General features: G+C 43.6%; 1 protein-coding gene across 1 annotated transcript in view; it reads left to right on the forward strand.

The window, feature by feature from the left end:
* The window catches only part of MPHOSPH9 (M-phase phosphoprotein 9), an 83,086-nt gene that overhangs the window by 45,873 nt on the left and 19,416 nt on the right, over positions 1-17,797 (forward strand). The window contains 3 exon segments of the mRNA XM_017888977.1: positions 9,091-9,138; positions 10,313-10,377; positions 13,527-13,628. Of these exon segments, the coding sequence (XP_017744466.1) occupies positions 9,091-9,138; positions 10,313-10,377; positions 13,527-13,628 (215 nt within the window).

A 17,797-nucleotide genomic window follows, 5' to 3' on the forward strand; every position in this document is an offset into this window, starting at 1 on the left:
GTCTTGCTCTGTCGCCTGGGCTGGAGTGCAGTGGCCGGATCTCAGCTCGCTCCAAGCTCCGCCTCCCGGGTTTACGCCATTCTCCTGCCTCAGCCTCCGGAGTAGCTGGGAATACAGGTGCCCGCCACCTCGCCCAGCTAGTTTTTTTTTTTGTATTTTAGTAGAGACGGGGTTTCACCGTGTTAGCCAGGATGGTCTCGATCTCCTGACCTCGTGATCCGCGCGTCTCGGCCTCCCAAAGTGCTGGGATTACAGGCTTGAGCCACCGCGCCCGGCCTCCACATTCTATTTTTTTGAGACAGGGTCTTACTCTATCATTCAAGCTGGAGTGCAGTGGGTTGATTATAGCTTACTGGAGCCTTGACGTTCTGGGCTCAAGTAATCCTCCTGCCTCAGCCCTCTGAGTAGCTAGGACTATAGGCGTATGTCACCACACCTGGCTAATTATTTACTTTTATGTTTACTATTTGTTTTATTTTTGTTTTGTTTTCTTTTCTTTTATTGAGATGGAGTTTTGCTCTTGTTGTCCATGCAGGAGTGCAGTGACGCTATCTCGGCTCACTGCAACCTCTGCCTCCCAGGTTCAAGGGATTCCCCTGCCTCAGCTTCCTGCGTAGCTGGGAGTACTGGTGCGCACTACCACGCCTGGCTAATTTTTTGTATTTTAGTAGAGACGGGTTTTCACAATGTTGACCAGAATGGTCTCGATCTCCTGATCTCAGGTGATCACCCACCTCAGCCTCCCAAAGTGCTGGATTATAGGCATGAGCCACTGTGCCCGGCGTCTATTCTATTTTTTAAACAATCCCAAAGTCCTGCATAGGTTCAAGGGGAGGGAAAATGGATATCATCTCTTAATGGAACACAGCAAGATTCTGCAAGAGCTTATGGGACTGGAAATATTGCTGTGGCTGTTACTGAGAAATATAGCCTGTTATAATAGTCTCTTTCTCTGAATGCAGTGACTGGGACATAGAATATGAGCTTTGTTATCTTTTTTAGATATTGCTAAATTGGTCTCTGAAATGGTTGTACCAGTTTATTTTCCTGCCAGTATTGTATGATAATTCTTATTTTTCTAGATTATGTCCAGTACTTGGTATTGTCAAGCCTTTTAATTTTTCAAGTGTGATTAAGAGGAAATGGTTATACGTATTGCATCCATCTTCTTTTGGCCTGTGGCTTGCTTTTCACTTTATTTGTGGTATTTTTATGGGATACAAGTTTTGGGTGTTTTTTGTGTTTTTGAGATGGAGTCTTGCTCTTGTTGTCCAGGCTGGAGTGCAATGGCGCAATCTTGGTTCACTGCAACCTCTGTCTCCCGGCTTCAAGCAATCTCCTGCCTCAACCTCCCAAATAGCTGGGATCACAGGCGCCCATCAGCACACCTGGCTAATTTTTTTTTTTGTATTTTTAGTACAGACGGAGTTTCACCATGTTGGCCAGGCTGGTCTTGAACTCCTGACCTCAGGTGATTCTCCCGCCTCAGTCTGCCAAAGTGTTGGGATTACAGGCGCAAGCCACTGCATCCAGCCCAGAATTACCTCTTATATAATATGAGTAGGAATGGAACTTGATCTTTCCTGCCCCCGATGATTAACCAGTTGTCCCAGAAATCATTTTTTAATAGATTATCCTTCCCTTACGGACTTCTGTTGTACATTATATTTCCTTCTCGTGTAAATCGGTTTTGAGGCTCTGAGCTGTTGCATTGGTCTGTCTCTGAATTAGAACCACATTGTGTTAATTATTAGTATTTTATAACAAGTGTTGATTTTTGGTGTCATTTCCTTATCTCGTTTTTTTGCTCTTGTAAAAATTATTTTGTCTATTCTTGACTTTGTTTTGTTTCATACAAGTGATACTGTCGGGATGTCACTCTGCTTTTGATTGGAATTGCACTGAATTTACAGATTTATTTGGAGAGAGCTGAGACTTGAAATACTGATTCTTCCCATATGTGAACGTGGTTTATATCTCAAGTATTTTTCTTTTTTAAAAATTAAGGCCTTTTACATCCTCTGTTCGTTTTTTTTCTCGAAGTATATCGTATTCTAGTATTTATGTATTTCTAAATAATGTACTGATGTTGTTCTTTCTTTTTTTTGAGACGGAGTTTTGCTCTTATATTGCACATGCTGGAGTGCAATGGCGCAATCTCAGCGCACCGCAGCCTCTGCCTCCTGGGTTCAAGCGATTCTCCTGCCTCAGCCTACCAAGTAGCTGGGATTATAGGCGTGTGTCACCACGCCTGGCTAGTTTTTTGCATTTTTAGTGGAAACAGGGTTTCACCATGTTAGCCATGGCTGGTCTCGGACTCCTGACCTCAGGTGATCCGCCCACCTCAGCCTCCTAAGGTGCTGGGGTTACAGGCGTAAGCCACCGCGCCTGGCCTCTTTCTTTCTTTTTTGACACGGAGTCTTGTTCTGTCGCCCAGGCTGAAGGGCAGTGACATGATCTCGGCTCACTGCAACCTCCACTTCCTAGGTTCAAACGATTTTCTTGCCTCAGCCTCCTGAGTAGCTGGGGTTACAGGCGCATGCCACCATGCCTAGCTAATTTTTGCATTTTTAGTAGAGACAGGGTTTCACCATATTGGCCAGGCTGGCCTTGAACTCCTGACCTCAGGTGATCCACCTGCCTCGGCCTCCCGAAGGGCTGGGATTATACGTATGAGCCCCTGCGGCCAGCTTGATATTATTATTTCTTGAATTTTACATATTATCTGCAATTGTGGTGGATGAAGATCTAGGTCCTAGCTGAAGATGAAAATCCAGATCCTGATTGTGATTCTGGGTATATGTTTTCTTCAGATTTTTTTTTTTTTTTTTTTTTTTTTTTTTGAGACGGAGTCTTGCTCTGCCGCCCAGGCTGGAGTGCAGTGGCCGGCTCTCAGCTCACTGCAAGCTCCGCCTCCCGGGTTCACGCCATTCTCCTGTCTCAGCCTCCCGAGTAGCTGGGACTACAGGCGCCCGCCTCGTCGCCCGGCTAGTTTTTTGTATTTTTTAGTAGAGACGGGGTTTCACCGTATTAGCCAGGATGGTCTCGATCTCCTGACCTCGTGATCCTCCCGTCTCGGCCTCCCAAAGTGCTGGGATTACAGGCTTGAGCCACCGCGCCCGGCCGTTTTCTTCAGATTTGAAGGCTTTGTTTTATTGCCTATGACATGATCGATTCTTTTCCTTTCTCTCCCTTCCCATGGCTTTCAAAGTTTCAAGCCTGCAGAAAAATTGTAAGAATGATACAATGAAAACCCTTGTATATTCTTTACCTAGATTTACCAGTTGTAAGTATCTTACAGCATTGCTTTGTCTCCATAGAGATACAAACTTTTTTCTTTTCCTGAACTATATTTGAGAGTAAATTAGACACTATGATAATTTACCCTTAAATACCTCAACAGGTATCTCTGAAGAACAGAGAGATTCTCCTGTGTAATCTCAATGTACTTTTCATCCTCAGGAAACTTAACATTGATATAATACTAATATTTAAATACATTGTCTATATTCAAATGTTGCCAGTTGTCTAAATAATATCCTTTATAGATGTTTTTGTTTTTTACTTTTTAATCCAGAATCCAATCAAGGATCACACACTGCATTTATTGTTATTATTTTTTGAGACAGGATCTCACTCTGTCACCCAGGCTGGAGTACAGTAGGCATATTCATAGCTCACTGCAGCCTCAACCTCCAGGGCTCAAGTGATCCTCTTACTTCAGCCTCTAGGATAGCTGAGACTACAGGCACTACAGGCTATCACACCTGGCTAGTTTTATTTTTTTGTAGAGATGAGTTCTCACTATGTTGCCCTTGCTGGTCTCCAACTCCTGAGCTCAAGCGATACTCCCACACTGGCTTCCCAAAGTGCTGGAATTACAGGCATGAGCCAACGTGCCTGGCCCACATTGCATTTAATAATCATGTTTCTCATTCCTTTTGAATGTAGTTCTTTTTTTCTCTTTCTGGAAGTTTTTTAGGATCATCTTTTTATCCTTGGTATGCCGAAATTTTCTAATAATATTTGTTTTTTTTTTTTTTTTAGTTTCTAGTAACTCTTTTTCTGATTGATCATTTTTAGTATATTCCTGTTTTGAGACTAATGTTATTTCTTTGAGAATATTATGGCTTCCATTAGACAGTTTCTGTTGTGTTCATTATTCTTAGTTAACCTTTTTTTTTTTTTTTTTTTTTTTGAGATGGAGTCTCGCTCTGTTGCCCAGGCTGGAGTGCAGTGGCAGGATCTCGGCTCACTGCAAACTCTGCCTCCCGGGTTCCCGCCATTCTCCTGCCTCAGCCTCCCGAGTAGGTGGGACTACAGGCGCCCGCAGCCACCCCCGGCTAATTTTTTTTGTATGTTTAGTAGAGACGGGGTTTCACCATGTTGGCCAGGATGGTCTTGATCTCCTGACCTCGTGATCCACCTGCCTTGGCCTCCCAAAGTGCTGGTATAAAAGGCGTGAGCCACCGCGCCTGGACTTAACCTTTTGTTTTGATTTGAAGTATGTTTCATATTAATGTATTTTTCAAAGTGTTGGTTCTTTTGCAGGCTCACATTTAAGGGGCACTACTAGGCTGGGTGTGGTGGCTCACGCCTATAATCTCAGCGCTTTGGGAGGCCGAGATGGGTGAATCACTTAAGACCAGGAATTTGAGACCAGCCTGGCCAACATGGCGAAACCCTGTCTCCACTGAAAATAGAAAAATTAGCTGGGCGTGGTGGTCCACATCTGTAATCCCAGCTACTCAGGAGGCCTGAAGCATGAGAATTGCTTGAACCCAAGAGGTGGAGGTTGCAGTGAGTTGAGATCACACCACTGCACTCCAGCCTGGGTGACAGAGTGAGACTCTGTCTCAAAAGATAAAAAATAAATTAAATAAATAAAAGTGAAGCAGTATAAAAAGCTATTGAAAGACTCTGGGCCGGGCGCGGTGGCTCAAGCCTGTAATCCCAGCACTTTGGGAGGCCGAGACCATCCTGGCTAACCCGGTGAAACCCCGTCTCTACTAAAAAATACAAAAAACTAGCCGGGCGAGGTGGCGGGCTCCTGTAGTCACAGCTACTCGGGAGGCTGAGGCAGGAGAATGGCGTAAACCCGGGAGGCAGAGCTTGCAGTGAGCTGAGATCCGGCCACTGCACTCCAGCCTGGGCGACAGAGCGAAACTCCGTCTCAAAAAAAAAAAGAAAAAAAAGAAAAAGAAAGACTCTGAGTGCATGGATGGGACTTAGTTCTTGGTAGCCTTCATTTTCAGGCAATTGTAGAGTCACGTGCCAGCCATTTTGTTAGGGGACCTCCAGATGTGAATGTTTTGAAGCTTTTTTTCTGGGGTTGTTCAGTTTTCCTAAAGACAAGTCTTACAGTCTCTTGCCTGGGACCTATCAGTCAGACTCTGGCAGTGGAGGAGCGGGAAGTCAGCCTTTTTAAAAAGAAAAGAATTATTAATATATTTGTTTTAGAGACAGGTCTCACCTTGTCACCTAGACTGGAGTGCAGTGGTGTGATCATAGTTCACTGCATCTTCAACCCCCTGGGCTCGAGGAATCTTCCTGCCTCAGCCTCCTGAGTAGCTGGGACTATAGGCACATACCACCAGGACTGGCTAATTTTTAAATTTTTTGTAGAGATGGCGTCTTGCTATATTGCGCAGGCTGGTCTCCAATTCTTGGGCTCAAGTGATATTCCTCGGCCTCTCAAAGTGCTAGGATTATAGGTGTGACCTGCCCTGGGTGTTTTTGAAGTCTTTTACTTAGTCATTTTCTCTTTATCCTCTGCCTCCCACTCCACTATTATCCTTGGATTTCCAAAGTTCCATTTCTCTCCCTATTCATTTTCTCCTACTGTCCTGCCACCTGGGTGAACAGTCTACTGGTGTATGGGATGTGTCCTGGGCTCTGACTACATAAGGAATTTCAACCAGTTCTCTGTGGTCAGCCCTGTGCCTCAACCCTGTCCATCTCTAAACCTGGGTTTCAAGGTGGGCACCTCTCACAGTGATGCCAACATCAGCCTACTTTTCATCAGCATTCCCGGATTCAGGCACTTGGGGTTGTATCTCCCTCCACCCTACTAAAGCACTTTGTTTCTTTTTCTTTTCTTTTTTTTTTTCCGAGATGGAGTCTTGCTCTGTCACCCAGGCTGGAGTGCAGTGGTGCTATCTCGGTTCACTGTAAGCTCTGCCTCCCAAGTTCAAGCAATTTTCTTGCCTCAGCCTCCCGAGTAGCTGGGACTACAGGTGTATGCCACCACAGCTGGCTAATTTTTGTATTTTTAGTAGAGACGAGGTTTCACCGTGTTGGCCAGGCTGGTCTTGAACTCCTGGCCTCAGGTGATCCGCCCGCCTCGGCCTCCCAAAGTGCTGGGATTACAGGCGTGAGCCACTGTGCGAGGTTGGCACTTTGTTTTCTTTTCAATCTTCTAAGACTTTTATTGAAATCTCTCACCTGTTACTGTCACCTCTTTTGTTTTCTCTTTAATTTCTTCATTGTTAGTTTAGTGGACTCTCAGGGTGAAGAGGAGAAAATTCTATTTTTCATTTGTCATCTTTAACTAGAAATCTCACATATGTATTCTTATATTTATTTATTTTTGTTTATTTACTTATTTATTTATTTTTGAGACAGAGTCTCACTCTGTCACCCAGGCTGAAGTGCAGTGGCACGATCTCGGCTCACTGCAAGCTCCACCTCCACCACCTTCATGCCATTCTCCTGCCTCGGCCTCCTGAGTAGCTGGGACTACAGGTGCCCGCCACCACGCCCAGCTAATTTTTTGTATTTTTAGTAGAGACGGGGTTTCAGCATGTTAGCCAGGATGGTCTCGATCTCCTGACCCTGTGATTCGGCCGCCTTGGCCTCCCAAAGTGCTGGGATTACAGGCATGAGTCACCACACCCGGTCTATTTTTATTTTTTAAAATATTTTTGGGCCAGGCACGGTGGCTCACGCCTGTAATTCCAGCATTTTGGGAGGCCAAGGCGGGCGGATCACCTGAGGTCAGGAGTTCGAGATCAGCCTGACCAACATGGAGAAACCCTGTCTCTACTAAAAATACAAAATTAGTTGGGCGTGGTGGTGCATGCCTGTAATTCCAGCTACTCGGGAGGCTGAGGCAGGAGAATCGCTTGAACTCGGAAGGCGAAGGTCGTGATGAGCCGAGATCATGCTACTGCATGCCAGCCTGGGTGACAGAGTGGGACTCCGTCTCAAAAGAAAAAAGAAAAAAATAACAAAAAATATTTTTGGTAGAGATGGAGTTTCACCATATTGGCCAGGCTAGTCTCGAACTCCTGACCTCAAGTGATCCTCCTGCTTTGGCCTCCCAAAGTGCTAGGATTATAGGTGTCAGCCACCGCACCCAGCCTCTTATTTATTTTTGAGACAGGAGGTTGTCGCTCTGTCACCCAGGCTAGAGTGCAGTAGTGCCGTCTCGGCTCACTACAATCTCTGCCTCCTGGGTTCAAGCAATTCTCCCACCTCCGCCACCCAAGTAGGCAGGATTACAGGCAGGCGCCACTGCACCCAGCTAATCTTTTTATATTTTTAGTAGAGACAAGGTTTCGCTATGTTGGCCAGGCTGGTCTTGAACTCCTCAGCTCAAGTGATCCACCCACCTTGGCCTCCCAAAGAGCTGAGATTGCAGGCGTGAGCCTCTGTGCCCAGCCTCACATATATATATTTTAAAATAAAGACTTTGGCATTGTGCTTTTACTGTGTAGAACTAACTTAGCAAAAAGTAATATACAATAGGCCAGGTGTGGAGGCTCACACCTATAATCCCAGCACTTTGGGAGGCCAAGGCAGGTGGATCTCTTGAGGTCAGGAGTTCGAGACAAGCCTGGGCAACATGATCAGACGCCGTCTCTACTAAAAATACAAAAATTAGCTGAGCATGGTGGCACATGCATGTAATCCCAGCTACTCAGGAGGCTGAGGTGGGAGAATTGCTTGAATCCGGGAGGTGGAGGTTGCAGTGAGCTGAGATCATGCCATTGCATTTCAGGCTGGGTGATGGAGTGAGACTCCAGCTCAAAAAAAAAAAAAAAAAAAAGAAGGCTGAACATGGTGGCGCACACCTGTAATCCCAGCACTTTGGGAGGCTGAGGCGGGTGGATATGAGGTCAAGAGATCGAGACCATCCTGGCCAACATGATGAAACCCCGTCTCTACTAAAAATACACAAATTAGCCGGGCCTGGTGGCAGGCGCCTGTAGTCTCAGGTACTCGAGAGGCTGAGGCAGAAGAATTGCTTGAACCAGGAAGGCAGAGGTTGCGGTGAGCCACTGCACATCAGCCTGGCGACAGAGCAAGACTCCATCTAAAAAAATAAAAAAATATAAAAGTAATAGTTCCAAAAAGAGCAATGCAAATTTTAGTCTTTTAAAATACTTAAATGGTATAATATTTTATTTTGAGACAGGGTCTTGTTCTGTGGCCCAGGCTGGAGTGCAGTGGCGCAGTCTCACTGCAAGCCTCACTACAAGCTCACTGCAGTCTCAACCTCCCAGGCTCAAGTGAGCCTCCTGAATCTATAAGCATGTATCCCCATGTTCAGCTATTTTTATTTTAAGACGGAGTCTCTCTGTCCCCCAGGTTAGAATGCAGTGGCACGATCATAGCTCACTGTAGCCTTGAACTCTTGAACTTTCAGGCTCAAGCAATCCTTCCACCTCAGCCTCCCAAAGTGCTAGGATTACAGGCGTGAGCCACCGAGCCCAGCTCTTTTTTTTTTTGAAGAGGCAAGGTCTTGCTCTGTTCCCTAGGCTGATCTCCAGCTCCTGGCCTCAAGTGATCCTCCCTCCTCAGCCTCCCAAAGTGTTGGGATTATAGGTGTGAGCCACTACATCCACCTTTATTTAAATATTATTTGATATTTAAATAATATTTGATAATTAAATAATATCAAATGTACAGAAACCGTTCCAGAAATTGAGAATTGTCCCATTCCCTTTACATGGAATCACCAGTTCTCTATTGACCTTTCTCTTTCATGACATTGGCATTTTTGAAGGCTATAGGCAGTTATTTTGTAGACTGTACCTCAGTTGGTAGAAAAACGTTGAATTTTGTGGTATTTTTTTTTTCTTGTAGCTTTTAGGAGAGTATGAGTCCCTTGGAAAAGAACACAGGAGAGTAAAGGTAAGGGGTAATGGTTTATGTTCTAGATTTCATGCAGATTTCATGCAGAGGCAGAAACATTGGATTGGAAATCAAGGGATCTGACTCTTCCTCCTCCTTGCACCCCTTCGTGCACCCTCTGTAGATGTTGGAACTGGAACCTTGCTCATCCTGTTTCAGTATCCTTATTTTCAAATACCTGCCCCTTTTAACTGACAAGTTTGTTAGATTCATTCATCTAACAAATATTTATTGAATGGCTATTGCATTTGAAATGAAATTGTTCAAAAGAGTATAAGGTACCATACAGATGCAAATTATTATTTAATACTGTTTGTTTTGTGACACCCAGGTTGGAGTGCGGTGGTGTGATCTCAGCTTACCACAACCTCTGCCTCCTGGGTTCAAGCGATTCTTCTGCCTTAGCCTCCCGAGTAGCTGGGATTACAGGTGTGTGCCACCATGCCCAGCTAATTTTTATATTTTTAGTAGAGATGGGATTTCACCACGTTGGCCAGGCTGGTCTCCAATTCCTGACCTCAAGTGATCCACCCCTGTCAGCCTCCCTGAGTGCTGGGATTACAGGCATGAGCCACTGCACCCAGCCATTTAATACTGATTAAATATCAAGCTTTGATTTTCACTGCATTAGCTTTTGGTAGGGTTGAGTTTATCGATTATGTTTGAATTCTTTATGAAAGCTGTACATATTTGCATTCAGTAAAATCCTTCGACGATGGTGTAAGTGGGGCCCAAGTATTTCTGTTGCACAGAATGGAGGGTTGTGGTTATTGAAGCTTAGCAAAAAGGCCTGCATAGTTTGGCAGTCAAACCGTTCTGAGGGTTCAGGAGCAGATCCCATGATATCTAATCTCATTGAAAATATTTGTTTTACCATCCTTCTGAGGTTTTAGTCAAGTTATTTTAACACTGGTTTGTTTCTAATTAAGCAAAGTATAATGGGCTGTATCTGTTACCCATGGAACTTACACAGAGTGACTTGTATAGGCCGGTGCTTTCCTCTCATTTGTTTTCCTTGAACTGTTGGTCCTGGCTGTATGGTTTATGCCCTACTTGCTGAGTATGGTTTGTAGCTAGTCGGTTTAGCCTTAGATTCATTTTCTTTTATGCATTTTAAAATGATACATCTGAATATTTGTCTTCAGTTATCTGAATTTCTCCTTTATTTCCATAGGATGCATTAAATACAACTGAGAACAAATTGCTTGATGCATATACTCAGATTTCTGATTTGAAAAGGTAAAATGTATTATCTTACTAATGTACACATACCTCAGTTGTTCTTTTATGTGTCTGTATTGAACATGATGAGAAGGAATTTTTTCTTGAGGATTCTTAAGCAGTTTGAGAACTAGTTTTATCTTAATTTTCCCTTGACATGGAAATACATTTCATTTTAGCCAAACAAGATTTCTTCTTTCTCTGTCTTTTTTTTTTTTGTTTTTTTTTTTTTTTTTTTTAAGAGACAGGCGTCTCTTGCCTAGGTTGACTGTGAATTCCTGGGCTCAAGCAATCTTCCTGCCTCAGCTTCCTGAATAGTTGGGACTACAGGTGCTCATCATCATGCCTGGCTGATTTTTTTTTTTTTGTTGTCGTTGATACAGAGTCTTACTCTGTCACTCAGGCTGGAGTGCAGTGGCACAATCTCAGCTCACTGCAACCTCCTCCTCTTGGGTTCAAGCAATTCTCCTGCCTCAGCCTCCTGAGTAGCTGGGACTATAGGAGTGCGCCACCACACCCAGCTAATTTTTTGTGTTTTTGATAGAGACAGGGTTTCGCCATGTTGGCCAGGCTGGTCTTGAACTCCTGACCTCAAGTAATCTGCCTGCCTCGGCTTGCCAGACGGCTGGGATTATAGGCGTAAGCCATGGAGCCTAGCAAGCCTGGCTGATATTTTAAAACTTTTTTTAGAAGTAGGGTTTTGCTATGTTGCCCTGGCTGGTCTCAATCTCTCGGCCTCAAGTGATCCTCTCGCCTCATCCACACAAAGTGCTGGGATTACAGGCATGCGCTGCTGCACCTGGTTTCAAACAAGATGGTTTAAGTGATTAAAAGGTATTGGTGGTTGTGCCTCAGAGGTGGATATTTTCCTAAACATTATGTATTTTTTTCAGCATAGGTTAAAATCCAAATGATATTTAACCACTGGAAAGAACTTTTAAGAAGCAGCCTAGTTCACGGAATTATATTTGTGCTTCAAAAAGGAAACAACATTAACATCAAAATTATGGTCATCTACTTTCAGAAAGACCTGGTTGGAGACTGTATTAATGATCTGATTTGTTTAATTAGGTAGGGACAGAATCGTAAATGGTATCTATTGCAAATGATTAGAAATATCCGAACTGGGTTGGGTGCAGTGGCTCACGCCTGTAATCTCAGCACTTTGGGAGGCTGAGGTGGGAAGATTACCTGAGGTCGGGAGTTCAAGACCAGCCTGGCCAACATGGCAAAACCCTTTCTCTACTAAAAATACAAAAATTAGCTGGGCATGGTGGTGCACGCCTGTAATCCCTGCTACTCAGGAGGGTGAGGCAGAAGAATCGCTTGAACTCTGGAGACGGAGGTTGCAGTGAGCCAAGATCATGCCACTGCACTCCAGCCTGGGTGACAGAGCAAGACTGTCTCCCCCCTACTGCCCTCGCCCCCCAAAAAAATGAAAGATAGAAAAGAGAAATATTTAAACTGGTTCAAAAGCAAATTTTATGTTTGTATTTGGATATAAGTAATATCCCTTATTTAGAAATTCTACTGCAGTCTTAAGTTCTCATAGAGAAGAACAGAAATGCTGTCTAGGTTTCTCATCTGCCTCTCTTCTGTGATTCATTCAGTTCTAGTGATAACTTTCTTATCAGATTGGTATAAAACAGCCTTGTTAGAGCTATTATTTCTCAAACCTTCCTTGGATCAAAGTAGGTAAGAATTCGAGTTTGAAAGGTAAGATGAAGTCATACACAGAGCTTAAAAGAACAAGCCAGGCATGGCAGCGTGCACCTGTACTCCCAGCTACTTGGGAGACTGAGGCAAGAGCATCTCTTAAGCACAGGGGTTTGAGGCTGCAGCAAGCAATGATCATGCCAGTGCACTCCAGCCTGGGTGACAGAGTAAGACCTCATCTCTTAAAGGGGGGGAAGAAAGAACAGCATGAATGCCAGGATATCTTTAAAATAGTCCATTGGCCAGAGTAGTTATTTCCTGTTGGTAAACTTGAAAATAGGCTTTTATTTTGAACATGGCACAAATCAGGTGAAAGACCTGTAGGTTGTTTGCAATATTTTAGCCTTGGCCTCTTTTAAAATTAGAAAGGGTTTTTTTTTTTTTAATTTTTTTTTTAAAGCTCTGTTTTTGGAAGTTAAGCCTGCTTCCTCGTTTGTGAAAGTGCTACCTATTGTATGCACGGTTATATACATATTAGGATTAAACACATTAGAATGCAGTTTATTTGACAATTTTATTTTTATTTATAAGTGTTATGTTTTGATCTGTAGTCAAATTTATGTAACTTGTGATATTAAGTCCATTTGTTCCTTTTTATTCAGTTGTATGGGAAATGTTCCTTTGTAGAGTTTTAATGTATTTGTTTTCTGTTTTTCTATTTATAGTCACTGATTTTTGTTTAGCTTTTGTTTTATTTATTTATTTTTTGAGACAGAGTCTTGCTCTTTTGCCCAGGCTGGAGTGAAGTGGCGTGATAAGGGCTCCCTGCAACCTCCACCTCCTGGGTTCAAGCTGATTCTCCTGCCTTGGTCTCCCCAGTAACTGGGATTACAGGCGAATGCCACCACACCTGGCTGATTTTTGTGTTTTTAGTAGAGATGGGGTTTCACCGTGCTGGCCAGGCTGGTCTTGAACTCCTGACCTCAGATGATCCACCCACCTCAGCCTACCAAAGTGTTGGGATTACAGGCGTGAGCCACCGCACCTGGCCTATTTAGCTTTTTAAATAATGGTGATGTTTTACTATGAAAAAGGTTTATGGACTTGCAACTCTTTTTTTTTTTGAGACAGTCTCACTCTGTTGCCAGGCTGGTGTGATCTTGGCTCACTGCAACCTCCACCTCCTGGGTTCAAGTGATTCTCCTGCTTCAGCCCCCCGAGTAGCTGGGACTACAGGTGTGCACCAGCACGCCCAGCTAATTTTTGTATTTTTAGTAGAGACAGGGTTTCACCACCTTGACCAGGATGGTCTCTATCTCTTGACCTTGTGATCCACCTGCGTCGGCCTCCCAAAGTGCTGGGATTACAGGGGTGAGCCACTGTTCCCGGCCATGGACTTGCAACTCTTTTACCACCCATTTTTTAGGAAGACCTGTTAAATAAACTGTGGTTGAGCTATATTTTAAATTTGTTGAAATGTACTTAATTTATTTTTATTGCTTTTGAATTAGAATGATTTCAAAACTTGAAGCTCAGGTCAAGCAAGTAGAACATGAAAATATGTTAAGCCTTCGTCACAATTCTAGAATTCATGTGAGACCCTCGCGTGCCAAGTAAGTTATTTCATTTACTCTCTATAAGGCTAGAAATAGGTGCATGCTTTTATTAAGACGAGAAGCTCATCTGTCTAAATCATAAGAAAGTCAGGGTTAAATGTCATTACAGAACTTAGATGTGTTAAGTTAATTACTGAACATTGTAAACCCTCTTATGTGGAGGCATTTGCTAAAATGAGGAAATATAGTAGGATCAAATTGGGATCCTTGGAATGTATTTTGTTCTTTGCCCAGCTGTGTGACCTTAGGCAAGTCACTTACCGTTTTTGGAATTCATTTTATTATCTGTAAAATAAGGACAAGAGGCTAGAACATCTCAAAAGGTCTTTTAGCCCTAAAATTTTAGACGTTTTATTCCCATGTTAATGGAAGGAACTATGAAGATCGATCTTCATTAGGTTATGTGGGTTTTCTTTCTAGTTTTTTAGTTCTTTCAGAATTAGCTTGGCTATAATCCCAGCATTGTCTTGGTGATACCCTTACAGAATACATTATTTATTTATTTTTTTTTTTTGAGACGGAGTCTCGCTCTGTCGCCCAGACTGGAGTGCAGTGGCCGGATCTCAGCTCACTGCAAGCTCTGCCTCCCGGGTTTATGCCATTCTCCTGCCTCAGCCTCCTGAGTAGCTGGGACTACAGGTGCCCGCCACCTCGCCTGGCTAGTTTTTTGTATTTTTTAGTAGAGACGGGGTTTCACCATGTTAGCCAGGATGGTCTTGATCTCCTGACCTCGTGATCTGCCCGTCTCGACCTCCCAAAGTGCTGGGATTACAGGCTTGAGCCACCGCGCCCAGCTAGAATACATTATTTTTATATTAGAACTGGCTTTTATTATGATTTTGGTGTAAATGAAGAATATTAATAAGTAAATAATAACTTTATAATAACGTTTATCAGAAAAATGATTTTAAATTGTAATTTGTGACCCAAGTTGTAATTGTCAAATGAGGAGCTCTTCCTAGGGCTGGGCACAGTGGTTCATGTCTGTAATTCCAGCATTTTGGAAAGCCAAGGTGGGAGGATCGCTAGAGCCCAGGAGTTCCAGACCAGTCTGGACAACATGGCGAGAGACCATCTCTATAAAATAAAATAAATTTTAAGAAAAGCTTTTTCTAAGTCTTTGTTAATTAATTTTAGTAGAACATGGAAAATTCTTCTTCTTTTTTTTTTTAAAGAAAAGATGTAAGTAACAAATTGAACATTTGAGAGAGATAAAAGAGAGAGCTTCAGGTTGGGAGCCAGGGAAGACCTTTCTTTAGAGGAGGCTCATAAGCAGAGGAGTCACCTGTGCATAGAGTTGCTGGAGCAGGAGGTATGGGGTGAGGGATAGGCAGGGTGGGGTGTCTGGGAGGTGGCCCATGCAGAGAAATTGCCTTGCTAAGTCCTCAGGTAGGAAAGAGCTTAGCATGTTTGAAGAGCCTAAGGGAGGTTAGTGTGGCCTGAATATTTCCAGCAAGAGGCAAAATCGCCCTAGATGAAATCAGAGATTGAACATTTATAGCTTTCTAAGCCATGGTTAAGAGTTGGATCTTGCCCTAAGTCCACTGGGAAGCCTTTGAAGGTTTTTATGTGGTAAAATGATGTTATCTAATTGTTATTAAGGTACCTGTTATGAGAAGATGGAGTAGGAAAGAAGCAGGAGAAGTAGGAAAGAAGAAGGAGTAGGAATGGAAGCAGGAGACTAGTTAGGCTGGTGCAGTGCTAGGAGAGAGATGGTGTTAGCTGGGTGGTGGTCACAGAAATAGACAAAAGAGAATCTTCGGGAGAGATTCTAGAGGTAGGATCTATAGGATATGGTTGTGGATTGGATGGCAAGGTAAGAAAGGGAGGTGTTGGAATAATTCCTTGGTTTCTGTCTCAAACAACTAAAGGTACCTAGTTCATATGTTGAACTTAGGGAAGAGATCAGAATTTCCATCTTGAATATTTTTCATATCGATTCCAAGTGGAAATCAAATAGGCAATTATAAATGAGTTTGGAGCTCAAAAATAAGGTTTTAGGATGGGGTGATAAATTTTGGAGTCGTGCTGGGCGTGGTGGCTCACGCCTGTAATCCCAGCACTTTGGGAGGCCGAGGCAGGCAGATCACGAGGTCAGGAGATCGAGACCATCCTGCCTAACATGGTGAAACCCTGTCTCTACTAAAAATACAAAAAATTAGCCAGGCATGGTGGCGGCCGCCTGTAGTCCCAGCCACTCGGGAGGCTGAGGCAGGAGAATGGTGTGAACCCGGGAGGCGAAGCTTACAGTGAGCCGAGATCACGCCACTGCACTCTAGCCTGGGCGACAGAGTGAGACTCCATCTCAAAAAAAAAAGAAAAAAAAAAAAATTGGAGTCATCTCTTTCTAGATGGTGCCTAAAGTTGTAGAATGGATGCCAACTGAGTATGTTTAGTGAGAAGCAGGCCTGGGGCAAGAACTGTGACACTGGTGTTGGATAGAGAGAGCTGGCAAAGGAACCCGAGAAAGCGCTGCCAAAAAGCTACAGGAAAACAAGCAGCTACCGGTATGGAGTGCAAAACCCAACCTGTGTTTTCCCCGTGCTCTCACACCAGCACAACAATAGACTCAGAAGACTTTTGTGACCCAGAATGTGTGGTATTTCTCCTCACCAGCAAGCGAGCAATCAGTTCTTCTTGGGACCCAGCTGGGTGGCCTCCCATTCATCTCTGATACTATCCACCCAGAGATAGGGTCAGATCCCATAAGCTGAGGGCTCAGTCCCAAAGACTACCCCGTTTCAGACACCATTTGCAAGTCCAGGCCTCCAGAACGTCTAACCAACTGGCTTCAAGTTGAGGTTCCCATAACCCTCTCTTTGGGTTTGATTAATTTGCCAGAGTGGCTCCTATAACTCAGAGAAACATGTTTACCAATTTATTACAGATGATATTTTAAAGGATACAAAAAAACAGCCAATTGAAGAGATACAGAGTAAGGTCTGGAAGGATCTCCAGCACAGGAGTTTCTTTCCCTATAGAGATGGGGTGTGCCACGCCCCCCAGCGCGTGGATGAGCTTTTGTTCAGCTCTCCAGAAGCTCTGGAGCCCTGTCTTCTTGGGCATTTTATGGAGGCTTCATTGGATAGGCCTGATTGAAGCTCGGACAGCTGTGTTGAAATGTGATTGGACAGAAAGGATGTGATCTAAACCTAGCAAGACCTGTCTGTTCAGATCCTTCTTGGCCTCTTTGTGCAGCATTCCTTCCTCCAGAGGATAAAGTAGGACCCTCTCTGATTTGAATGAGAGTCTTATGACCCATAATCAGATTAGAGTCCTACCATGGTAAGGTAAAAGGAAGACAGGAGAAGGTTAGAGATTTTGTTGACTGCAACAAGGGATATGGAAGTTAAGAGCCAGGAATTATGGATGAAAACTGATGTATAATATATGTCATAATCTCACATTGCTGTTTGAGAGATCAAGGTGAAGACTGCAAGGTCTTTGCAAGCTGGAGGCTAATGCTTAGTGAACAGTTTGGATAGAGTGATTATCAGTAGAAGCCCATTCAGAGTGTACTCAAGAGTGAATGCAGGCTGGGCGTGGTGGTTCACACCTGTAATCCCAGAACTTTGGGAGGCTGAGGTGGGTGGATCACCTGAGGTCAGGAGTTCGAGACCAGCCTGGCCAACATGGCAAAACCTCATCTCTACTAACAATACAAAAATTATCTGGGTGTGGTGGCACGCACCCATAGTCCCAGCTACTCAAGAGGCTGAGGCAGGAGAATCGCTTGAACCTGGGAGGCGGAGATTCCAGTGAGCCAAGATTGCACCACTGCATTCCAGCCTGGGTGAGAAAGTGAGACTCTGTCCCAAAAAAAAAAAAAAAAAGAAAACTGTTCAAATGTTGGTGTCCACAAATAAAATTTCTATGGAATGCAAGCTTATTCACTTACATATCATCTTCGGCTGCTTTTGTGCAACAGCAAAATGAAGTAGTTGCAACAGACACTGGCCCATAAAACCTCAAGTGTTTACTATCTGGCCCTTTACAGAGAGAATTTGCTGATCCTTAGCTAGACGGTCAACATGGATTAATCTTAAGGACATAATATAGAACAACAAAAAATGAGTTGCAGAAGAAATAGGATACTATTTATATTGACTTTAGCATGTGAAGCAATTTTGTATTTCTTTTTTTTTTTTTTTTTTTTTTTTTTTTTT

The sequence above is a fragment of the Rhinopithecus bieti genome, unplaced genomic scaffold (genome assembly GCF_001698545.2).
Source record: "Rhinopithecus bieti isolate Rb0 unplaced genomic scaffold, ASM169854v2 scaffold_574, whole genome shotgun sequence".
NCBI classification, from domain to species: Eukaryota; Metazoa; Chordata; class Mammalia; order Primates; family Cercopithecidae; genus Rhinopithecus; species Rhinopithecus bieti.